This window comes from Rhinolophus sinicus, linkage group LG13 (genome assembly GCF_036562045.2).
Source record: "Rhinolophus sinicus isolate RSC01 linkage group LG13, ASM3656204v1, whole genome shotgun sequence".
NCBI classification, from domain to species: domain Eukaryota; kingdom Metazoa; phylum Chordata; class Mammalia; order Chiroptera; family Rhinolophidae; genus Rhinolophus; species Rhinolophus sinicus.
The window spans coordinates 35,505,110-35,530,254 of NC_133762.1; the positions used below are offsets into that span (position 1 = coordinate 35,505,110).

At 52.2% G+C, this 25,145-nt stretch overlaps 1 protein-coding gene across 8 annotated transcripts in view; it reads right to left on the reverse strand.

The window, feature by feature from the left end:
• Window positions 1-25,145, reverse strand: part of DLGAP4 (DLG associated protein 4) — a 234,063-nt gene that overhangs the window by 76,129 nt on the left and 132,789 nt on the right. For all 8 annotated transcript variants that reach the window (XM_074317780.1, XM_074317784.1, XM_074317781.1 and 5 more), the window contains 3 exons: window positions 6,382-7,453; window positions 3,354-3,595; window positions 912-1,026 (listed from right to left, as the gene is read on the reverse strand). In XM_074317780.1, the coding sequence (XP_074173881.1) occupies window positions 912-1,026; window positions 3,354-3,595; window positions 6,382-7,380 (1,356 nt within the window). In that variant the 5' untranslated portion in view covers window positions 7,381-7,453. The remainder of the gene's footprint in view (window positions 1-911; window positions 1,027-3,353; window positions 3,596-6,381; window positions 7,454-25,145) is intronic.

Consider the following 25,145-nt stretch of genomic DNA (forward strand, 5'->3'; position numbering starts at 1 on the left):
TTCCTGCCCAGACAGAAGGCTGCGTCTGCACCTGGCTGCCTGCACTGCCTCACTGTGCAACTACTGGCAGATGTCTGCCTCTCTGGGCCTTGTCTCCAAATCCACACCATGGGGGGAACACTCAAGCCTTGGCTGGGCCTTCCTTTCCAAACTCTAAAGCACCATGCACATGGCAGGGGCTGGGGTCCAGGTCTGGTTCTGACAGCCCTGGATCCCTGCCCAGCTCTGCCTCCTCCTAGCTGTGTGACCGTGCCTCTCTGAGCCTCAGTGTCCTCATCTGTGAAATGGGTATATGAATAATAAGGCCCCCTCTGGGGTAGCCGTGAGGGTTCAAGGAGTTGATGGGTGAGAGTATTAAAAGTGCAGCACAGCGTGCTTATTTGCTGTTAGTGGTCCAGAATGGAGAAGCAATTTACATGAGGTTATACAGCAATAAGAACCATAAGGACCATAAAGGTAGCTACCCTTTGCTGAGCACTTTATATTCATTATCTCATTGATTCCTCACAACCCTTTGAAATAGGAATTATTACCATCCTGTGGTAAATCAGGAAACTGAGGCTCAGGGAGGGGGTGACGTGTTCTGAGTTTCTGCTGTCAGTGACACAATTGGGACTCAAGCCTCAGTTTCCTGCTCCCAATCCTCAGGGCTCCTGGGTCTACAGCAGTGATGCGGCCCCTCCCTCAGGCTCTTCAGCTTAGGCTACGCAACGTCAGGCCCTGTGACTACTCCCCTGCCACAAGACAGTCAGTGAGGCAGAGAGACACACATAGGCAGCTTCGAGAACAAAGACGGAACAGAAACACAGTACAGACCACTCAACAGGGCTTGGGCCTGGACATCTGTCCGTCTCCTGGGTGGGAGCTGGGGCTCTCCCAAGCCCACTGACCTAGCTGCCCATCACCCTCACCTGGCTGATGCAGCTGGAGTCGTTGAGGCTGTCGCTGATGGGGTTGTAGTCTTCCTCCCAGCTTGGACACTTGGAGGGCAGCAGCATGTCCACAGAATCCAGGCGGTCCAGACTCCTGGTGGGGGTGGGGAGCAGACAGGGCTTAGCCCGCCCATTATTCAGCCTGGGAAACTGAGGCCCAGAGGGGAAAAGACTGGCCGTTTATCCAGTGGCAGAGGGAAAAATGGCAGCCACTGCCAGCCCAGGTGGTGGTGGTGGTGATGGTGGTGTGCCATGACCACCAAGGGGTGAGCTCCCAGCTTTTGGAAGCTTTGTGAATCTGGAGGACACAGGCAACTCTTGCCTGTCATGCAGGCTATAGCCACCAGGTGGCAGCACAAGCTTGCTTTTGACCCTTTCAAACTTGAGGTGGCCCACACCAGCTCAGTTCTACAACCCATTTTCCTGCCGGTCTGGGGTAATTCCAGGGGAAGGACAGAAAAGATGGGTCAAGACCTATAGCACTAACCTCAGACTAAAGCTGCTCAAAGGGCATCAGTTTCAACATAATGTCCAGGTAGCCCCTGAAGACTCACCACTTCTTCCCAAGGCCCCTGATCTTCAATCTTTCTCACATCTACCTGACCCTGGGCCTCTTCCCAACTCTGCACGGGGGATAAGGTCCAAGCAGACAACAGCTCACGCTCTTCATATAAAGGGGCTTGGAGTGAAATCCAGCTTCCTTGCGGGGTGACCCTGGGCAAGTCACCACCCTTTGCTTAAGTGTCAGTTTCCTCACTTATTAAGTGGAAATGACGCTATGCCTACCTGCTGGGGCTGGGACCAGGTGGATTCAGTGGTGCAGATTAAAGTGCACTGGGGCAGTAGAACCCAGAGTACAGCAAGAGCTAACGGACGGTGGTGCCCATAACTATTGCTACTACATTATTATTGATTCCCTCTCATTCAAAACCTGTGCCCTGGGCCTGACCACCTCTCCCACTTCAGTGCCCACTGGTCACTCACAGAACTGTAGGATTTTAGGCTTAAAGGGGGTCTTAGAGATCATTCAGCTCAGGCTCCTCAATTAAAGATCGGGAAACTGAGGCTGACAGACATACCTGGGACTGGTCGGTGGGGTCCAGGATTCCCACCTGCAGGCCATTCCCTGCCTTCTGTCCCCGCCAGTGAGACTCTGGGCTTCCTCCTCCCTGCCTCAGCCCTGCTGCTCTCCTTCCTCTGTCTCAGTCCTCCCAAACTATGTCCTCCAGGAAGCCTTGGTTCACGCCCCCAGGAGCTGGAGAATGAGGACTAAGCTTGTGTCCTTTACCTCTTCTAAGTCTTTCGGTTTGTTTCTGATTTGCTTTTGTTTTTCTTCCTCGGTGGACTTTGAATCCCCTATACCAAGTTTCATATGTTCTGTACTCATTTGATAGACTTTCTCTAACTTGCCTTTCATTTCTTTCTGTTCTACGTTCCACGGTGACTTCGCCATGTGGAAGTATCACCTCTTTCTCTTACATTTTAATTGTTGCTTTCTGTGCACATGCGTTTCGTTTGTTCATACGTTCACTAACTCTTCTGAGTCTTAAAGCAACGGAATAAGGCTTGAATGGTGGAATTCCAGGCAGGGTGATGGGACAGGTGAAGGCTCTCTCTCTCTCTCTCTCTCTGAGTTCTGGATCTTCCCTCCTCCCCAGTCTTGGAGCTCAGGGATCAATTACAGAAGCATGTGCAGAGAGGGCTCTGACCTTTCCTGGGCAGTGCTGGCACAAGTGTTGGGCTTGGTTCTTCTAACCTGAAGTAGTGGGTCCGCTGGGGCATTTCCCCTGTGGGAGTGGAACTCACCTGGGGACGTAGTTCCTATGGGCAGGGTTTACCTGGGCCACTTACTCGAGAACCTCTCCTGGTTTACCAAAGGATGAGGCTCACCTGTGGTCAGAACTTTACTGTGGGGGACTTATGGGGTCGCATTCATCCAGTGGCGGAGCTCTCCTTAGTCAATTCTTCAAAGTGCAAGGGCCACCCTAAGGACGGGAGTCTCAGAAAGGGAGCTAACCTGAAGGTGAGTTCCCCTAGGGGGACTGGGGTCATTGTGGGCGCAGGTTCACCTGGATCTGGGGCAAGATTCACCAGTGCGGCTGGGCTCTCCGGGGGCGGCCAAAGAGGAGGAAGACGAAGTTCCCGGGAATGGGGCATACCTATGAGGGACTCGCCTAGGGGGCAAGGCTTGCTTGTGGGCGGGGCTTGTACCCGTGTTAAGAGGCTTTCCGAGGGGAGCGCTCCTGTGCAGGCGGGGCTTACCTGATGGAGCGGAGCTCCAATGGAGCAGGGTTATTTGTGGGCGGGGCTCACCTCCTGGGGCGGGGCTTGGACGTCTGAGAGGATCTCCCAGCGGCGGGATTCCCGGGGGCAGGGCTTTCCTGGGGGCCGGGACTCTAGAGGGAGGGACTGCGTGCTAACCTGCGGGGGTTACTCTGCTCTCCCAGCGACTGCTGCGTGGCCCTCAGGTAGCTCTGGCGCCGTGCCGCAGTTTTGGGTGAGGGCTTGGGACTGCCGCCAGACTCGTCACTGTCCTCGTCGCCCATCGCCTTGATGTAGCTGCCGCTGCGCATGCGCCGGCACGGGATGTGGCCTTCAGCTGTGGTGTCCGCCTCGCGCGGGGACAGCAGGGCGGTGCTCCACTCACCTCCGCCGCCGGGCACCTGGGGATGGGAGGAAAGGCCTCAGCGAGGGTGGCGCGGGGGGCAGCGCGCACTTCCAGCAGACGGTCCAGCCTCGGGTCAGAGCTTCGGGCCCTGACAGTATGGCCTTCCATGTCTGGTACTGCCACTGAAGCCATCCCGCAGCCAGGCAGAGGCCTAGGCTGAGAAGGATGGCTGGCTTCCAGAGCTGGCTCAGCCACAGCTTCACTATGTGGCCTTAAGCAAGTCCCTGCCCCTTTCCGACCTCAGATTTCTCCATGGATCCCAGGATAGGTGCCCCAGCAAAACCGCCCAGGCCACATGATCACAAAGGCCTCCAATGCAGCTGCCTTTCTGAGAGGCCACCATGTTCCCATCACTTCCCCTGCTATCGCAGAGGATGGCTTACGATCCCTCTGCATAGATGAGAACATCAGGCCTGAGGGAGGTCTCCAGACCTGACACCAAGAGCTTGGCCCTAGGAGGGGGAGGAGGACAGGTCAGAGGACTCAAGCACATCAGTATGGGGGCAGGGTCCTTCAAGCCAATCACAATTCCTCATCCCACAGGTGGGTAAACTGAGGTACACAGAGCAGAGTGGCTTTCAGGGGCAGCCACACAGTGAGCTGGAAAAAGGTTTCGTTTTTCCATCTGAACCTCAGGGACCCCACTTGTGGAAGGGGGCTATGATATGGGCAAGTGAGTCACAGCCTAGTCCCCAGTGGTTATGGTGGCAGAAACCAACCAAGGGGACCTCCCGCACCCTCCAAGGCCAGGATCTGCCAGCTGCGCCAGGGCAGCACGCACAGCCTACGTCCCTTGTTCTCCTAATACACACTGACATGGTGATGAATGAGTGTGCACATCTCGGCACTTAACGCCCCTCAGCCTGAACACAGGGTGCATGCACCTTACCATGTACACACATCTCAGAGAACAAGCTACCTCCCCCCACATTCACCTCACCAAGGACGCACGCCGGCAGCCACTTCATCATCCACGCACCCCTCACTGTGTACACAATGTGAACACACAGCATACTCACATACCTCCTTACATCCACGCTAGCCACCCCTGCACTGCGGACACATCTCAGCATGTCCCCAGCTCACTGTTTTCTCCTCCGCACATACAGAGGGCACCCCCTTACTAGGTCTACACTGCACCATGGATGCCCAGGTACACACATTTCTCAGTGTACACAACATACCCATTCTTCACTATGTGCACAGATGCACACCTCCCAAATCACCATGTCTACACAGATACCACATTCCTCTCAGTGCCCACCTTGCCAGCGGCCAATTCCCAGCTGAGGGAGAGTCCCTGTCTGGGATTCCCACCCCACGAGCTCCCCTCAGCCTTCCCATAACCCCCTTCCCCAGCTGACTGCCCAGCCAGTCACTCGGGCCTGCACATTCTACCCCCAAAACCATTTACTAGTCCATCCTCCCTACTTCCACCTGTCCCTTGGGAAGGTGGCCTTGTATATCTCTGCTCAAAACCTGTTGCTACCCCAGCCCCCACCCACCTACCTCCTGTCACACAAGCACAACACAGGGCCTGCAGGGCCACCCTTTCATGGTGTTTCTGAAGCATTTTCACATGATCGGACCAAAACGTACCATTTTGAGAGGAAGCCAGGTCACACACCACTCTCACTGATATTTCTAAACGAGTAAGTGGATTCAGAGCCACAAAAGCCTTAAATATACAAAATACTGCCTGGATTTCATTTTCTTTCTATTGAAAAAAAAAGAAAAAGCCTTTTCCCCCATAGTCTGTCTTTGGAATTTTATACAGAATGACAAGAACTCAGGGCTTTGTCAGACTTTGATGCTCATCTGGTTCATAATGCATGTAATGTGTTCCCAAAGTCTGGCCCGGCCTGCGCTGGCATACCCCCCAGGACGAAGCGCTCACTACCTACAGAAGCAGCCCCTTCCATCTTGACGTGGACTGAAAGTCGCTTCCTGTACCTTCCACCCACAGCTTGGGCTCTGCCCCCGGGAGTCACCCAGTACATACACAGCCACTCTCTCTGCCCGTGAAAAACCTGGGGGATGTGTAGCAGCAGAGATGTCTGAGCCTTCTGTCACTTTCCTTGACTATGGCCTCGGTGCATAGTAAGTGCTTCAATAAACACTAGCATTTGAAGGAAGCAAGGTAGTCCCCCAAACTGGGTTAGGGCCTCTGGACTCCTGCAGTCCTCTGCGCTCATCTCCAGCACATGCTGCTCAAACACTGACGTGACTGCTCAGGGGTCCTTTTCTCCCAGCATCCTGATAATTGGGGCTATGTCTTACTCACTTCCAGCTCTGTTCATTTAAGTGTCCATCTGTTCAGCGGTCCCTCTCTCCTCTCACATTTCCTAAGCACTTCCTCTATACCAGACCCCGTCCTGGGTCTTGGGGACACACAACTACATCATATATGGTCCCTGTCCTCAAGGATTCCCCAGTCTGGTGGGAGTAGCAGGCAGGAGGCTGGCAAGTAGAATGCTATGCAATTGGACCTATGAGGAGGGTGGATGGCACAGCTTCCAGATTTGTCTTCTAAAGGGCAAGGACATGTTTTAGTCTCTACTCAGGGCTGGTCTCAGAACGGTCCTACTCAATGTCTGCTGAGAGCATGACCAATGGAAGGAATCCCTTTACTAGCAGGTACTATCAGCCATGCATTTCCTAGGCGTGTAAACAGAGGCCAGAGTAAAGCAAGTTTCCAAGGGAATCTGTGGGACATCTGGGCCTCACAACTGATGTCTTCCCTGCACCCCTCATGCCACCCTGACCCTGGCAGGGACCCACCTGAAGGTAGTGGTAGGCTAGTCCCTGGTGGCAGGATTTGGACTTTAGCATGCTCTTATCCAAAGTGGCAGAGGTCTTCTGGCAGACCTCGTGGGCATGGCTGAGGGTCAGAGTGGACCAGGAGCCCCGCTTGACATAGTTGGTGTCGGTGCCCACCCCAAGGCTGGGGCAGGAGGCTGGGGGTGCGGGCGGGGGTGGCGGAGCAGTCAGCTCAGTGGTATTGTTCTTGGCAGCCTTGAGCATGTGCCCGCTGATGGTATTGTAGGCGTGCATGAAGTAACGTGGCTGGCTGCGTTCTGCCTGGCGGCCCAGCGTCATCAGCCCGGAGGCTGGCCCACTGCTGCGGAAGGCACCCCCCTCGCCGTCCAAGTTGTCATCAGAGCTCCACCACCCTGAGATGTTGGAGCGGCTCCGCCGTTTGGGCTCCCCAGCCTTGGCCCGCTCCTTGCTCTTGGCCCTCCGGCCCTTGCCGTCCTCCAGGCCACTTTTCTTGCTGCCATTGCCACCGACCTTGCCTGCTGTGCCCTCCAGTGAGGGAGCCTTGGTGAAGAAGAGCCTCTGGACGGAGTGGACCAGGTGGCGGATGCGGCCAGGGCTCTCGCCACGGGCCTTAGCCTCACCGCGGGGGAACTGGAGCGTGCTGAAGCCATCACGGTGGATGGGCAGCTGCTTCTCAAACTGGTCCAGGAGGTTGGCAGGCAGCCGGTTGATCTTGGTGGCCTGGGCATGGCTGGGGAAGGGGCTCTCCTCTGGCACCTCGAAGTGGGAGTTATAATGGATGCGGGGGAAGGTACTGCTGGGTGGTGGCAGCTGGTTGTTGAGCGGGAAGAGACCATCGCCGGGCAGAGCATTCTGCCCAGGGAAGCGAGCCTCGCGGGCGAAGGCCTCCGTGGGCGACAGCAGGTAGGGGTTGCGGTCAGGCCCTGCAAACAGGGGCTCGTGTGGTGAGTCCAGGCTGTCGGAGAGATGGCGGGGGCGACTGTCACCGAGGCCTTTCATGATCCCGGCCCTGGGGGCAGGGGCCGTTGCCCTAGCAGGGCGCCCGGGTCACCTCTCCCGGGCAGCAGCTATCCTGGGGAGAGAAGACAGAGAGGGGTCAGCTGGATTTGGGGGGGACACGGTGCCAGATCCCAGTGGTGGGAGGATTTTTGAAGAGTCCCGGCCTGCCCTTAACATGGTGGGGGCAGAGGGCAAGAGTACAAACAAACAGAGCCACATACTATATGTATGAAGGAAAGTTGCAATTCAGGCTAGCAAACTGTTAAACAAAATAGGTGCTACTCTACTACCCTGAGGACTATATCTTCAGAATAACTTGGAAAGGCAGGTTTGAACTCAGACTTCTTGGTCTCCTCTGAATTCCAGGGTGGAATATGGTGGGGGGAGCTGTCTGCCCTCTATTTTCCTCCTATCTCACCACAAAGAGCTGCACACACGTGCACCCCAAGCTCACTCCACACACCCCCAAAAACAACCACCCTTTGGGCTTACCACTGGCAGTGTAGGCCACCCATGGGAAGATCCCATACTGGCCTTAGGAGCAGGCCTGCGGTCATTTGGGCAGAGAATTTCAGGATCCCTACTATCCAGAGTGTAATCTAAAGAGGGGATACAGGCTCCGGGTGGGCGTGTTCCCTTGGCCCCCAAACATTCCTTGCCTCATGGGGAAGAACATAGTTGAAAGAGGGCCAGAGAGGCCTTCTAAAGAGTGGGGCCCTTCTTACCTGGGTCTGAAGGCAGTACTTCCCAGCTCTTTATTTTAGCAAAGGAATCCTTACATCATGTAAACCCTCTGCAAAAACCTGCTCTGTCCTCAACAAGAGCCTATCAAGTGTGACCTCTGGGCTATCGCTGGGGACTATAGACCTCAGAGAGGCCAACAAACCCATTAGCCCATCACTTCCAACTGGGATAAATCAATGATGGCCAACCTGGAACCAAGTTCTCAGCGTCGATACAGGCGCACATCCGCAGGACTGGGTGGAGAGGGCTAGGCCTGAGGAGAGGACAGCATTTAGGTGGAACCACTGGGCCTCAGTAAAATGGGGGCAGGCGGACTAGCTGCGTCTTCCAGCCAGGACCATCCTGGAAATACCAGTCTCACACTTAGGCAAGTCCCTTCCCTTGCTGGATCTCAGTCCTCCCATCTCTAACATGGAGCAGAAGGGAGGTCAGTGAGGTTTCTAAGCCCTGCACCCCACTAGCCCTGCTCGGAGGAGTCCCAAGGCTTGGTCTGGCCTGGGTACCTGGTGTTCTGAGAATCGGTGTGGCTGGAACAGAGCAAGTGAGGGCAAGGGCAGTGGGGGAAGAGCTCTCGGAGGGGCGGGGTCAGGTCAGAGCGGACAGGCTCCAACTGAAGCCAGGTGTGGCAGGTAGAATGATGCCTTTCAAAGTTGCCCATATCCTAATCCCCAGAATCTGTGATTATGTTACTTTGCATGATAAAAGGGACTTTGCAAACATGATTAAGGATCTTGAGATGGGGAGATTATCCTGGATTACCTGGATGGGTACAACCTAATCACATGGGTCCTTAAAAGAAGGAGACATGAGGGTTGGAGTCGAGAGGGAGATGTGATCACGGAAGCAGAGGTCAGACTGGTGCGGGGTCATGAGCCAAGGGCTGTGGGCAGGCCTTAGAAGCTGGAAGACGAAAGGAGTCAGAGCCTCCCCTTGAGCCTCCAGGAGGAATGCAGCCCTGTGACCCATGTTGGACTTCTGACCTCTAGAACTGTAAGACAATAAATCTGTGTTGCTTTAAGCCACTAAGTTGGTGGTAATTTGTTATAGTGGCAATAGGAAACTAACACACCAAGCATGAGTTTGGGTGTCCGAGACCTTTGCATCTTTCAGAGGAGCTCTTACGGCAAATCCCAGACCCCAAAGAACACTGGGTGAAAAGCAGTGGCCTAGGTGAAACCCCCATCTTCTAGATGGGGAACCCGAGGCCCTCAAAGGGGAAGAACATCCCCAAGACCACACAGTGGGCCCAGTGTCTGAGGCAGGACTGGGGCCCAGAGTTCTTCCTCTTCCTCGATGTAGCTATCTTGCAACTGTCACCCAGAGCGGGCTGGCCCTGACACTCAAGGATCTGGAATTATTTCCTTGGATCTAGCCAATTTCATGACCAACAGTGCCCTAAGCCTCTCTGAGACTGCTGCAGAGTTCCCCTGGCTCTAATTCTCCCCATTCTTTGCCAGAGACACTCCTTGGGTCTAGGAGTCTGATGGACCCCACTCCTGGAGTCCAGAGCACTTTAGTGACGGTCCTTGTGGCTGAGCAGCCCCCTCAGAAGCATTTCCGCTTCCACCAGGAGGCGTGTCAGAGCATTTCTCCCCAGCCTGGAGAGGAAGTCTGCCGCCTAACATCTTGATCTTCACACCATGGCCTCACAACAGCCACATGAGTTGGGGGACTATTATCTCCATTTTACAGATGGGAAAACTGAGGCTGGGAGAAGGAGTTCTAGCCACGGTGAAATAGGTGACTCAGACTTCATCTACCCCACCAGTATCCTCGACAGTCAAGGATCCCCCTCCATTCCAGCCAGCAGCAGTACCCTCTGGGCTAACCTCTTCTTGAAGACAATTTCAGGCAAATGCAAGACCACCCCCATAACCCTCCTCCCCAGCCTTTTCTTGGCCTCCTCGCATCCCCTTGGGGCCATAGGGATCTCTGGGTCAAGGGGACCCAGAGCTCCTGCTGGAGCTCTTGCCGGAGAACTGTGTGTGCAGTGATGCCCACTAAAGTAGTCAGTGAGACTGAAAACAGAACATTGTTTGCAAGCACAGCCCCACTCGCTCTGCAGGGGCCTGACTCCCTAGAAATGCTGTAGGTGGAGAGGGCCGGTCGCCAGGAACAGAAGACAGCTGCAGGCCCTGCCCCAGAAGGGCACGCCTCACTCAGTTCTCCCAGCCAAGACACCTTCTCCAGAGCCCCCAGGAAGAAGCTGGCTTTAATTTGACATCACAGGTACTCCTGAGCTCTGGAGTCCAGGGTTGCTCCAGGAGGACTGTGTGAGCCGGGGCCTCTGGCCTCCCCTCTGAGTCGCAGGCTGAATGGAGCCAGGAGGGAGCAGCGAGGGAAAGAGTGGGAAAGTGCTCAGTGAACTGTAAAATGCTGGCACATGCTGTCCCCTGGGCAATAAAACACTGCCATGAGTCCCGAAGGTCTTAACTGACGATGCCCCTTAACTGATAGGTCCCTGCCTTGGAGGTGCCTCTGGGAATATAGGAGGGAGAGTGGGGGCTGGCACCTTCAGGGAGACCTCTAGAGATCAGTTAGACACTATAACGACCACAAATGACTTCCTAACTCTTTTCTTCCTGTATCTGGGCCCTCATTATTAAAAGAATCTCTTCCTCTGACTTCTGGGGCTCTGAATATCTATCCTTCTACCCCACCTTAGATGCTGGTGCATCCCAGAGTTGTGAGCAGGCCCATAGTGTCCCCATATCAGTCACTGTCACCCAGTTGTGTCACTGTCACCCAGTTGGGGGCTCAAGCCAGACACCTGGGCATCTCCTTGAATTTTTCCTTCTCTTGGCCTTTCATGTCCTTCTACCAGTAATAGCCCCCACTGTGCCTGGAAAATGATTCTGCGCCCCCGTCTCAGTTCCTGTGTCTAGGTGGAGCCAGTCCTATCCCAGATACCCAGGGGTGGAAACATGACCCAGGCTTGGCCAATCGGAGCCCTGCATCCCTGAGTACTGACTGGCTCAGAGATGAAAACAGGATCCCTTCTAGCCAACGAGAGTTGGCCCTGGAATAATGGCTGAACTCTTAGAGAAGAGGCACCTTCCTTTCTGTTAGGGCTGCTGTGCTTGACAGAGTGTCAGCCTAGAGTCCTTCACCAAGATCTTGTCTGATGTCTCAGATATGAGAGTTAAGAGACATCTTGCTTAAGTCTGAGTTGGGTTTCTGTGTTTTTCAACTGATACTGTCCAGCCTCCTGTCCAGTTGGTCACTACAGCAGTGGCTGTGGGTGCCCTGCCCACATCTCCTGTGGCCTCATCACTGTGGTGCCTAACGCGCTGACTTCCAGCTGTCAGCATCTTCACATCCCTTGGAGAAGGGGAGCTTTCTCTAGCTCACACCTGGCCTGGCTGGCAGAGACTGCCAGAGGATTAACACCCCCCCCACCCCCCCGGAGTTGGTATATAAACACCCCAGCTCCTCCACCCCTCAGGTGGGACACCTGAGGGAGGGGCTCTACAGACACCTGGCGAGCTGCCCAGTGGGACTGAGCTGAGTTGTCCATAGTGGTTACTTCTTGATAATGCTCCCTTCACTGGCTGCCTGACTTCCCTGCCTTACCTCCCCCCTCCCACACTGTGCTGTCTGTTCCCAACGGAAGTACTTGTATTTGAATCCTTGTTCTGGGCATGCTTCTGGGGAATCCCAGCTATGACAGTCACCGAGTCACAGTGATTCTGCCTTAATTATGTCTCCTGATGCCATTCTCTCTGTGTATGCTCTGCCTGTGTCACTCTGACCCCTTACCTGAACAACTGTGGCACCAGCCTCCTCCCTCTGCATCCACTCTAAGACCCCTATAATCCAGGTTCCACACTGCAGCTGGAGTGATATTTCTCACATGCCAAAGCAATAGAGCTCTTCCCCTGCTGTGGCTCCCTGTGGCTCTTGGGACAAATGTGCGACTCCTGAGCCTGGCATAATGCCATTGGAGAGCTAGTCTATGCAGACCTCTAACACTTGGCTCTAGTCACATGACTTGCTGGAGCTAAAGGAACTGTGAGACAAAAGAGTATCAGCCTGGGGAAGGGACAGCATAAGGCCTTGCAACAAGGCCCCTCTAGGCCTGGAACTCAGGTCTCTTGACTCTTACGCAGGCCCCAGCCCATCAGCCCTCCTGAACTGGAGGGTCTGCAAAGGAAGTACTGGGGCTGCATCACCGGCTGAGGAGCAGAGGGTGAGGTGCATGGGACAGCATAAGAAGGAGCCTTAGCAAAGAGTGGAGGTCCAGAAATCCCAGAAAATTGTCAGCCTCTCCAGCCTCATCCCCATCCACCAGACTCTTGCCAACCAATCCCATTGCCCTGCTGGATTGTCTTTAGTTCTCATCACTCTTGGAAACTCTCCCATGTTATTTGCTTGCTAGTTTATTGTCCATTGTCCCCTGCGTCTGTGGTGTCTAATATGGTAGCCGCTAGCCACATATGGGTATACAGCACTTGAAATGCAGCTAGTGCAACTGAAGAACTCAATTTTTAATTTTAATTCATTTTAATTAACAAATTTAAATAGTCACATGTGGAAAGTGGCTACCATATTGGACAGTACAATTCTAGAACTTCACACCCACCTCCTGGAAGGAGCCTCCCCCATCACCCGCTTCTCAAGCTGGGGTCTAGGATATTCTCTTTCCTCTAACATCTTGTCCACCTTTTTGAGTTGGAAACCTAATTCATTTATTTTCTGACTTTCTTAGATCTAATAAATGTGTCATTGGAAAGGCTACATATTTCCCCCTGAGTACCTATTTGGCTGCATCTCATAGATTTCATTTCCCCAGAGGTTTTTTTTCTCCCTTAAAAAAAATTGAGATGAAATTCACACGACATAATATTAACAATTTTAAAGTGTACAATTTGGTGACAGTTAGTACATTCACAGTGCTGTGTAACCACTACCTCCATCTAGCTCCAAAACGTTTTCTTAACCCCATAAGAAAACCCTGTACCCAATAAGCAGTCACTCCCTCTTCCCTTTACCTTCCAGCCCCTGGCAACCACCAATCTGCTGTCTCTATGGATTTACCTACTTCCCACAGATTTTATTTTTATTCTGGTAAAATATACATAAGATAAAATTCACCACTTCAACCATTTTTAAGTGTGCAGTAAGTTCAGTAGCTTTAATTACATTCACAATGTTGTACAACTACCACCATTATCTATGTCCAAAACTTTTCATCACCCCAAACAGAAACTCTATAACCATAATGGCTATAGAATGGTTATGAAATAACTCCTTATTTTCCCTCCTCCCCCAGCGAGTCCCTGGTACTCGCTAATCTACTTTCTGTTTCTATGAATTTGTTTATTCTAGGTATTTCATATGAATGGAATCATATACATTTGTTCTTTTGTATCTGGCTTCTTTTTCTTAGCATTATGTTTTTAAGGTTCATCCATGTTGTAGCATATATCAGAACTCCATTCCCTTGTATGAGTGAGTAAATACTCCATTATATGTATATGACACATTTTGTTTGTCCATTCATCTATTGATGGACATTTGGGTTGTTTCTGCCTTTTGGCTATTGTGAATAATGCTACAATGAACAGTGGCATACAAGTATCTGTTTGAGTCCGTGCTTTCGATTCTTTGGGGTACATATATCTAGAAGTGGAATTGCTGGATTACCTGGTAATTCTGTGTTTCACTTTTTGAGGAACTACCGAAGTGTTTTCGACAGTGGCCATACATTTTACATTCCCACCAGCAATGTATGGAGTTCCAATTTCTCCACGTCCTCACCAACACTTACTATTTTCTTTTCTTACCAGATACGTGATTTGCAAATATTTTCTCCTACTCTGTCCCTATAGGTTTTTAATAGGTAGTGTTTTTCAACTTTTCCTGGACCAGCCATTCACTCTTTCCTTCCTCATTAGCCCTGATGGTCTTCCCTGCCCACAGCACCGCCTTGCCTGTCAGTTCCATTATGTTCCCATAACCTCCTTGTGGTTCTTCTCATCTGAGGGGCAGAGGCATGAGGAAGGATCTGGAGATGGGCATGTATTGGATGCTGCGGTGGCAGTTCACGTCCCCTCATGTCCCCAGTTGCCACGAGCACCAGCTGCTGGCAGTGCACATCTGGGTACCTGCTAGGACTTGCTCTCAGCCGACAGGAGATGCCTCACCAGGGTTACGCACCTTCCCTAGGGCCAGCCTGCGTGCAGTAACTGGCTGATGTGCGGGCACCAAGGCCTGGCTCTCTTGCCCAATTCAGAACAACCCTGAGTGGTCGTCCCAGCTCCAGAGCTCCCCATGGGATTAGCTGAGACCTTTGTTGTGATTGTATCTCCCTTCAGCTCCTCCTTCTGCCCAATCCTGCACCCTTCACCCGTCACAGGTGTGCCCAACAGACTGCCCATGCCAACCTCCGTTTGTTTCCTGGGGAACCTGACTCTAAGGCAGAACATAACTGGGTTCTACTTCTTTCTCTCCTTATCGCAGGACATTTGTTAATTTAATTACTCTTCCTAAACCTCAGTTTCCTTTTCTATAGCATGGGGATGAGAACCGTTACTTTTCAATTATGATGAAGATTAATTGTGACGTCCTACAGAAAGCCTCTGGCACTTAGGCACTCGGTAAATATCAGTCACGCTCCCCGCCCCTCACCTCACCGTGCTTCCTCGGGGACAGGCCAAGTCTTCCAGTGTAGGGATGCCGCACAGCACAGTGGAAAGTGCATGCAGGTGGACCTGGATTCAAATTCTGGCTCTGTTCTTTACTTGCTGTGACCTTAGACTGGTCCCTCTCTCGGGGCCTCAGTATCCACCCCCGGGGGGTTTGAGTGAGGGTGGTCTGGGCCCACGGTCACAGTGAGTCCCTCTGAGTGCTCTTGGTCAGGGTTTCTGGAACACTGGGTGTTAGCCCCAGCCACCCAACACCCAGGGGTGGCAAGAGCCTCCCTTTGGGGAGGTCTTAAAATAGGCAGGCCTCGGCCTGGCAGGGGAAGCAGCTGGCTGCCTCGGCTGCCTCTGTCTCTGAGCTACACTTAGGCCCATCCGGGCGCCCACAATTACCTCTCATTAATATAAGCCTCATTGCCCTCATGGAAACATGGAGGAACCAGGGGAGCTGTTGCCTCCCGGGAGCCCTCCCTGCTCCGTGGTGCCTCTGTCTGCAGCCATACCCCCATCTGCACAAAGTGGGGCCCCCTTGCCCTATCCCAGTTCCTCCTGGAGTCAGAGTTGGCCTGTGAGCATGGGAGAGCCAATCAGGGACAAGGCCAGGAACAGTACCCAGCATGGTTCTTCCTGAGGCAAAACTCACCTGACTGTGTCCTTTCCCTAATCTAGAACCTTCTGTGGATCCTCTTCCATACTCAGTCCATGAGGAGGGGTGGGTGGCAGTCAAGACCCTCACTGATCTAACCCTAAATACTTTATCAGACATTACCAATCCCATTTCCCTTCTTCACAGCCCCTCCCTTTAACCAGCCCAGATCCCTTACTATTTCCGACTTCTATCTTTTGTATTTGGTGCTGTTAGAAAGGCTGGTTTTGTCTAACGTTGCCTTAACAAAGATAGAGAGGTTAAATGAAAGGAGGGGACAGTCTTGTTTGATGCTGAGCCATTGTTGAGAGAGAGAGAGACGACTACAATGGGGCATGGGAGGGTGAGTCGAATGAGGAAAGGCTGGAAATGATGTGGGTGGAATGGCTGAACATTCTGGGGATGTCTGAACAGGCCATTGCTTCAGGCCTCTGAAGGGATGACGTGTGGAAGGGGAAGGATGGCACTCTGTGGGGCTTCCAGGGCTTTGGTGTTGCCTGGGATAGGGGTAGAGGCAGAGAGAGTCCAGCTACGTTACGCTGTGACTTCGTCTCTGGGTACCCATCCCATTTTCCTTCCACATCTCTTGCCATCCCTGCTCCATCTCTTACTGGCCCCGCCTCCTCGGACCTCTAAACGCTAGCAGAACTGGGCGCTCTTTGCTTCTCTCCTGCTGAGCTCATCCGGACTTGTGGCTGAAACACCACCTATCGCTGACAACTCCTAAATTTACATCTTCCACTCAATCTCTCTCTCAAACACCAGACTCGTATCTCTAACTGTGTCCTTGACATCTTGCCCTGGATGTCTGACAGGTCCAAAATCAAATGACTGATCTCCCCCCCACCCTGACCTGTTCCTCCCACAGTCTGCCCCGATTCCGCTCCTGACGACGTTCTCCTCCTGCTTGCTCAGGTTAGAAACCGTGGTATCATCCTTGCCTCCTCTTTCTCTCACCTGCTACATCCCATTCAACAGCACATCCTTCAAAAACAACTCTACCTTCAAGATATCTCAGAACCCCACGACTTCGCACCACGTCCACAGCCCTGCCCAGGGCCAGAATCCCCTCATCTCTCACCCAGATAACAAGACTCCCGTGGCCTTTAGTCTAAAAGCTAATCTAGCTCCTCTTCTTGCTTTCCCGACTTCATTTCCTGCCCCTGCTCCCCTGGGTCTCCATTCTGTTCCTTGAATTAACAGGAATTGTTAACTCCCATCTTGGGGCTTTTGCTCTTACTGGTGCATCTGTCTGAAATACTCTACCTGCCCCTCCCCTTCGACCACACAAATGCTCCTTCGCTTCATAGAGGTCTTGGCACACCGGCTACCTCTACAGAGAGACGGGCCAAAGCAGCCCCCTCACCTGCCGCCCTCTCTGCTCTATCACCTGGATTTATGTCCGGTGGAGCCTGGAACAGCAGGGTCAAGGGCTGTCTTTGTCACTGCTGTGTCACTAGCATCCAGCACAGGGCCCGGATATGACGGAGACTCATAGGTTTTGCTAAATGAGGCAGTGGCAGGAGGTCTTGGGGATGCCTAGAAATCATGCAGAAAACGAGGCAGCTATAGTGTGGTAAGTTTCCAGCTCAAGCTAATCAGGGAGATCCTTTATTGAGCACTTACTATACACTAGACACTTTCCATATGTGAGTTCATTTCACTCTACCTGCAGCTCTTCCTGGTAGGGATGACGAGTCCACTGTGGTAGTCAGCCTCCAATATGCACCCCAGTGATCCCCACCTCCTGCCTCCTAGTATGCGTGCGCTTGTGAACAGCCCCCCTCCTCCATGTGAGCAGGGCTGACTGACCAATACGATATTGTAGAAATGACCAAGTGTGACTTGTGGTAGGTCAGAGAGGATATTGTTGCTTCTGCCTTCCATTCTTGGCTCACCGGCTCTGGGGGCAGTAGGCCGCCATGTTGTGAGGCCACTCAAGCAGCCCGAAGGAGAGGACCACGGGGGGAGGAGCTGAGGGCGCCTGCCGACAGCCGGCACTAACTTGCCAGCCACGTGGGTGAGCCAGCTTGGAAGCAGCTCCTCCAGTCCCAGTGAGGACGTCAGATGGCTGACACTATAGCTGACCTCAACCTCATGAGACAGCCTGGGCCACCAGCACCCACTGAGGTCGCTCCTGGGTTCCTGACTCTCAGAAAGTGTGTGAGATAATACACGTGTATTGTTTTAAGCTGCTGCTTAGTTTGGGTATAATTACTTTGTGCAGAAATAGGTAACTAACACACCCATGTTAAAGCACAAAAAAACAGCTCAGATGGCTAAAGTCCCCTGTCCGAGGCCCCACAGCCAGTAGTGGGTGGAGTCTGGGGTGAATCAATCTAAGCTCACATTCCATGGCTGTGCCCACCAGGCTAGGATTCCAGGATCCTTTTCATCTATGACAGCTCCGTTATTCTGATGGATTCAAGGTCCAAAGTGTTTCCAGCCTAACTCTGTGTCCATAGCAACTGTTTGAAAAGCATAACATTCAGTCCACTGGTTGTTTGGTCAACAGGATGGTAGGCAACGGCTCAAGCAGATACCCCTGGATCGGGCTGCTTGGATGTGTGGCCACCACTGTCCCCACCTCAGGCCCGCTCCTCCATTTGGAACCAATTCCTGTGTCACCCATCCTGAAAGTGAATTCTGAACACAGGGCCCAGGATGTGGGTGCTGCAGCTCCTCTGGGGTGAGGGGTACAGATTTGGGGCTGAGCGATTCAGGGGGGATAGGGCTGCTTATCAGGCCTCCCTGACACCATTAAACCTGCCTGGCCTCTGCTGAGGCTTCAGAGGTCACAACCCTCCTGCCTCCCTGCCGCCCACACCCAGGCTCAGCATCCATCTTTGTGTTACAGACATGAAAAAGAGGAAAACACAGACCTCAAAACACCGGGACTACGGAGGGATCCTTTAAAAAAGCCGAATAGAATCTCTTCACCCAGTTCCCTTAAATCCCTTCAAGGTCTTCCCTTAACCTCAGGCAAACTGCCAGTCTCTTGATTCGTTGTTTCTCCATCATCCTCCCTCCCCCAGCTCTTTCCTGCCACAAGGCCTTTCACATGCTGTTCCCTCTGCCTGAACTGTTCTTCCTTTCAACGCTTCACACATTCAGCTGTTTCTGTGGATTCTAGTCTCTCCTTAAACGTTACCTCCTCAGAGGCCTTCCCTCAGCCCTGTGTCTAAGATGCTTCCTGCGTCCCACCCTGCTCTCTCTCGACCCCTTTTTTTATTTCCTTTAAAGCACTTACCAGGTTCTCTAGTCGCCTGCTTGGTTCCTTGTGTACTTAATCAATATCTGTCTCTCCATACTCGGTAGGCTCTGAGAGTGGGGGGTGGACCACATCTGTTTCATTTTCCACTGTGTCCCCAATACTAAGCACAGAGTGATCACATAGTAGGTGCACAATAAGCAGTTGTTCAATGAATGAGGTAGTCAGACAAACAGAGCCTCAGGAGGAGAGGAACTGGGGAGGGCTGGAGCTGCCCGACAAGGGGAAAAGGAGTTGGTTGTTGGGCTGTCCCAGTCCCCTTTCTTGTTTCTTCTCCATGTCTGGGTCCCAGATGGGCTGGGCTGGTGTTTCAGTTCCTCAGAACCTTCCCGAAAAGCACTATCCCTAGCCTCTTTCCTTGCTTAATACACTTGAAGCTCAGAAGAGCTAGTCCCTCCTCCAAGGAGTCTTCCCTGACCTTGCAGGTGGGGGTAAGGCCTCCTTGGTTCTCCGTGATGGGAGCTACCAACCTAAGGAATCGCAGAGTGTCCCTCTGTACCAGGAACAAGGACCCTGAACAGAGCTGGCTCTCGTAAATGTTCCTGCATGAAGAGGGTGACATACATCTTGGTTTGCCCGGGCTCTACCTATTGTCCTAGAATCCCTGATGGCTAGTGCCTGTTTCATTCTGAAAAGTGTCATGGTTTAGATGATGAGTTAGATGCTCACCCCATGTTAGAAGGAACGTGGGGTCACAGTGCAGAGAAAGAGGGGTCTATGGCTGAGCTGGAGTAAATGAGGTCTGATCTGAGCTTCTGCCCCAGATTTCTAAGCCAGGTCTCCCTCAGTCGTCATCTAGGATGAGCCTAAGTTTGGGGCTCAGAGGGTGAGGATCATGATTGTCCCCTACCTCTCCACCACCAGGCCTCATCTTGGGGCCACTACTTAGCACTTCAGCCTAGGCTGTCCTGCTCTAGCCACTCCCTACGGTGGCCCCAGGGACAGTGGATGATACAGCCCTGCCCCTGTAGGCAGTGCAGAATAGAGACTGAGCATGTGGGCTTTGGAACCAGCCTCCTCAAGTCTGAATCCTGGTGCTGTGTGACCTTGAGCCAGTTACTGAACTTCTCTGAATCCAGTGTTCTCAAGGGGTTGATGGGAGATAGAAACTCATTAACACAGGTGGTTTGGCCCAGCACTTGGCACACAGTGAACACTCTGTGTCTGCAGTTGCTATCGTCACCAACAGGACCTAACCACAGGCAGGCAGTCCCTGTTTAGCCCCTTAGAAGTTCAGAGGAGGGAATGGGGTTTGGTCTGGATCACACAGCATGTTGCTGACAGCTGGGATTTGAACCCAGGCCTCTGGACTCCTCGGCCAGTACTCTCTGGAGGTCTTAAACCAACAAGGGCTTGCTGTGTGCTGGGCGGTGGGCACTTTCTGAGTGGTCTCTGCCCCTCCCCATGTCCCCAGAACCCAACTGCCTAGACCTGCTCTAGACATTTAATTAAACTTAAATAGAATTAATTGAAAATTACAATTCAGTTTCTCAGTTGCACTAGCTGCATTTCCAGCGCTCAAAGGCCACATTTGGCTGGTGGCTACCACATGCACAGTGCAATACAGACCATTTCCAGCAGCACAGACAGCTCCACGGGACAGAGCTGGCCTAGAACGTGATCACTGCATGTGGCTGTTGTCATCATGCTCACATGGGACTGGAGGGGGATCGTGATGGGGTCTCTACCCTCTTAAATTTCCATACAAGCCTCTCTAACGCCTACGAATCATTGAATACTGTTCAGCACTGAAGCTGTCGTATCTTGTCCAACCCTCTCCTGCTACGCTTTGCTGACTGGGTTCAGGCAGGGGCTGGGACTTGCCCAAGGTCACACGGCAGGCAGAAGCTGCAAGGGGCTCAGGTCTCCTGACTCTGCACTTGCCGTGCCCCAGCAGCCCGCTGCCCAGACTGGGCAGTCAGCAGGCAGCACGCTCGGTGAAGGTCAACGGAAATCATTTTTTTGCTGATGAACAAAAGCCAAAAAAACTGCCCTGGGGTGACAGCAGGGGGACAGCTGGCCGCAGCTGCAGAGCGGGCTCCCATCAGTCCCCGGAACAGCTCCCTGGTCACCACTGGGATGACAACAGGGCTGGGAAGTGGGCAGAGGCAGGGCTCATCTCCCTGTCCCCTTCCAGCAGGGACTGGAGGGACCTCAGTAACCTACCGGGTACCATTTCGAAGCAATACTAGTGCTCGTGGGGGTTGGGACCCTCAGCCTGGCTGACACACTGTGTATCTTCAGGCAAGCCACCTCTCCCCCTCAGTTTCCCCATGTGCAAAATGGAGATTATCCCAACTGTGTGGGGCCCTTGTGAAGGGCCAATGGGACTAGTTGGCAGGAAGAGTGTTTGTCAACCAGGCAGCACTAAGGGAGGAAGAGAACAGGTATTGGAACCTGTCCAACTTGGGTTTGAATCCAGCTCCACCTCTTCCCAGCGTTGTGACTTTGGGCAGGTCAGCTGGCCTCTCCGAGTCCAGGTTTCTTCACCTGGGAAGCATGGATAAGACCCTTCACTCACTATACAGTGGAATATTATGCAGCCAGAGAAAAAAGTAAAGTTCACTAGGTGAAAGCCACACACAAAAGCCCACATACAGTATGATTCCGTTTATATGAAATGTCCAGAATAGACAAATTAATAGAGACAGAAAGCAGATCTGTGGCTGCCAGGAGCTGGCAGGAGAGGGGAGAGAGGAGTGATTGTTTAATGGGTACAAGAGTTCTGCTAGGGGTCATGAAAGAGTTCCAGAAGTAGAGAGAGGTGATGGCTGCACAACCTTATAAATGCACTTAATGCCACTGAATTGTACACTTTTAAGGGTTAAGATGGTAAATTTTATGTGTATTCTACCACAATTTAAAAAAGTAAGTTTTCACTTATAGAGCACCTAGTAAAGTCTCTGGTAGGTGCTCAATAAAGGAGAGCTACGGTTGGTACAGAACCCCCCAAAACCCTTCAAGACCAGTCCAGGCTTACTTATCAAGTGCTTCCTACTTACACATAAACACTATGTGGAATGTCTCACTGAATCCTCACATCAGCGCTGTGAAGTGCATCCTGCCATTAGTCCCATTTAACAGAGGGAGCACTGAGGCGCCATGCCTCTAGCCAACTCCCTGAGCGACTGTCAGCTTTCATGTAACAGTGTCCTGTAGACCACCACCTCAGGAGGGCCCTGAGCTTGAGCTATGTCAGGGGACACAACCTCTAACTGCCTGCTCACCACGACCTTCCTGAGAGAGGACTATTGCAGGGAGGTCATTCAGGGGACACACTGCCCCGCTCTCTGGTCTCAGAGCTCTGACCATGGGGCAGACAGGCCTCGGAGATCACCTGCCTCAGGCTGTTTCATTCTGACCTCCGCAGAGGGACCATCCTGGAAGGGTCTGTAGGCAAACGACAGAACAAAATGGTCAAGATGCATCAATTGCCAGCACATTTAATTCAATTCCTCCAACATTAATGGGAACTGCTCTGTGACTCAGATGGTTCCAGCCCTTAAAGAGCATATGGCCAAGTGCAGGAGGCAGAAATACACACGGCAATTAGACAACACATAAAAATAAATTCCAGGAAGCGTCAAAGCCAGGGTGTGCAGCCCAGTGAAAGGAGGGATTAATACTCTCTGGGGTACCAGGAAGGCTCCCTGGAGGAAGTGGTATTTCAGCCAGCTCTCTGAGGACCAGTAAGATTTCAACAGGTAAAGGTATAGGGAAGAGCATTTCATAAAAGGGAAAGGCATAGACAAATCATGGTCAGAGGTGAGAGATGGAGGCAGTATTGGAAACAAGTTGTCCCTATGAGGGAGTGGGCTTTGAGGGGGTGGGGGAGAAGAATCATGGAGGTCCTTCGGGCCCCTCTAAGGACACTAAATTTAAACTGTGGGTCATCCACCACCAAACGAGAGCAGGGCCCCAAAGACCACTGGGACCAGCAGTTCCGCTTCTGGGAATTCTCCAGCAGCCTTGCCTTACACACATTAGCAAGGGGGGCGGGGTGCCCAGAGTTCTAGGAACATAGTTTGTACTAGCATTGCTTGGACAACCCAAATGTCCATTAGGAAACTGGATAAGCAAACTGTGATCCAGCACACTATGGAGTACTATGCAGCTGTGAAAAAAAGAATACGGTGGCTCTAAGTCCTGCCATGAAAAGCTCTACAACATACACTGTTAGGTGAAAATAACAAGGGGCACAACAGGATTATGGGATCTGCCTTAGTTTGGGTTCTCTCAGAAGCAGATCGCTAGCCAAAGATTTGAGTCTATTTGGAGGGTGATTCCAGGAGGCATAGTGAGGAAACAAGGAAAGGCAATAGAAGACACACTCCTGAGCTGTGGGCAACTGAGCTCAGTCCTGCTGGGGATTCGGCCCCACACTGGCTGACGGCTGCCCTGGGGGGAGGGCACTAACTCCCCAGCACTTCCATCTGCTCATGCAGGCTGAGACTCAGTCCTCAGCTAGAGAGTTGTAGGTGTTTCCAGAAGGAAGCAGTGGGCATGAACCAGACAGGGAGGTGATACTAGAGGGCAGGGCACCCCTGGCATGTGCTACAGGATGGTACTAATCGTCTAAAAAGGAGTGGGGGGGGAGGGCAAAAGCATATTACTCATATTTGCTTATCTGTGGAAGGCTCTCTGAAAAACGAGGAACAGGGTGGATGGAAGAAAGGGTAGGAGGGGGACTTTTACCATATTGTTTAGAACTTTAAAAAAAAAGGCCTTTTATTTTGGAATAATTTTAGATTATTCCAGGTTGCAAAGACAGTATAGAGTTCCCGTATAACCTTCACCCAGTTTCCTCTAATGTTGTTAACATTTTACATAACCATGGGACATGTGTCAAAACTAAGAACTTAACATTCATACATTACTATGGCCTAAACTCCAGACTGTATTTGGAGAGAACCAATTCCATTAATGTCTTTTTTTCTGTTTCAGGATCCCATCCAGGACACCACATCCTTTAAAATTTTGATTCATGCAAATGTATTTTCTATTCCAAAACGTTATTAAAATATAATAAACGCAGGCTGCCGGGAGTTATCAAAGGCTTCTGGGCAGGCATGACCCGACCTGGGGTAAGTGGACCGAGTCTCAGCACAGGATGCCCACAGAAAGGTGAGCCTGGGCTATGCAAGCAGCACACCGGGGCTGGGGTCCCCAGCACTGATCCCTCTTCCCCCAAAGACAACAGAAAGATGAAATCTGTAGCAAATGCCGATGGAGCCCTGCCCATATCCCCTGGGCACTCACCTCTACCTGCCAAAGGCTGCCTCCTGTAAATACTTGTGACTCTGTTTATAGGAGCAAGCTCAGCCCATGCACAGAGCAAGCAGGAAATATCAGGGAGCTGATGCCCCAAGAAGTCGCCCTCATCCCACGATGGATGGGGAACTGGTGGGTAAAATCCCCACTTCCTCACCCCGGGAGTGCCAGTAACTCTGAGTTGTGTGTTCTACTCTATTTCTGGGGGTCTCCAATCATCCATGAGGGTTCCTGCCTGGATAACAACCCTTTACCAACTCTCTCTTTTTAAAAAAAAAAAATTTTTTTTTTCAGTTACAGTTGACATTCAATATTAATTTATATTAGTTTCTGATGTACAGCATAGTGGTTAGTTACAAAATAGTGATGGGGATGTCAAGTAACATAGTCAATAATGTTGCAACAACTGTATACAATGCCAGGTGGGTATTAGACTAATCAGGGGGAATCACTGCATAAATTATATAAATGTCTGACCAACTCCCTTTTCTTCCCTTCCTCACATCCGTACCAGGCTTTCCTAGGATCACCCCCCAAAAGATCCCCCTGCAATCCTTATCTCTGGGTCTCCAGGAAAACCCGAGCCGAGATAAAACCCAAGCCCTCTGGCCTGATTCCTATGCTACCCGCTATCGGTGCTCAGACGCCTGCCTCCCCCTACTCAGCAGCCTCCCACCTGGAAGCCACACACACAGAGGGCCCTTCAGGGCTCCAAGAACATAGCAGTTTCTGAAGTCCATGACTTCGCACGTGCCGTTCCCTCTGCCTGGAATGTCCTCCCTCTCCTTGACTGCCAGGGAACTCCTGCTCATCCCAGGGGCCCAGCCCGAACGCCATCTTCTCCAGGAGTATTTCTCTGACCCTCAGGAGTCACCCCTCCGGCCAATCTGGATTCCTCTCTCCCGTACTCTACGAGCGCCTTGAGGGCAGAGGTCCTGAGTCTGATATACCTCCTAGAGCCTGGTATATAGCAGGTGCTTCATAAAAGTCTGGTGAATTAATGGATGAATGAAACAAAGTGGGAAGAAGTGACAACCACTTAGGACCTCATTTTACAGGCACCACCACTTCCCGAGGGACTCCTGTGCACCAGGCCCTTTAGGACACGGTATCATTGGACCTCCCCACAGCTCTAAGACTGAGGTATCATTAATTTTGATTGAAAGATGAGGAAACTGAGGCTCAGAGG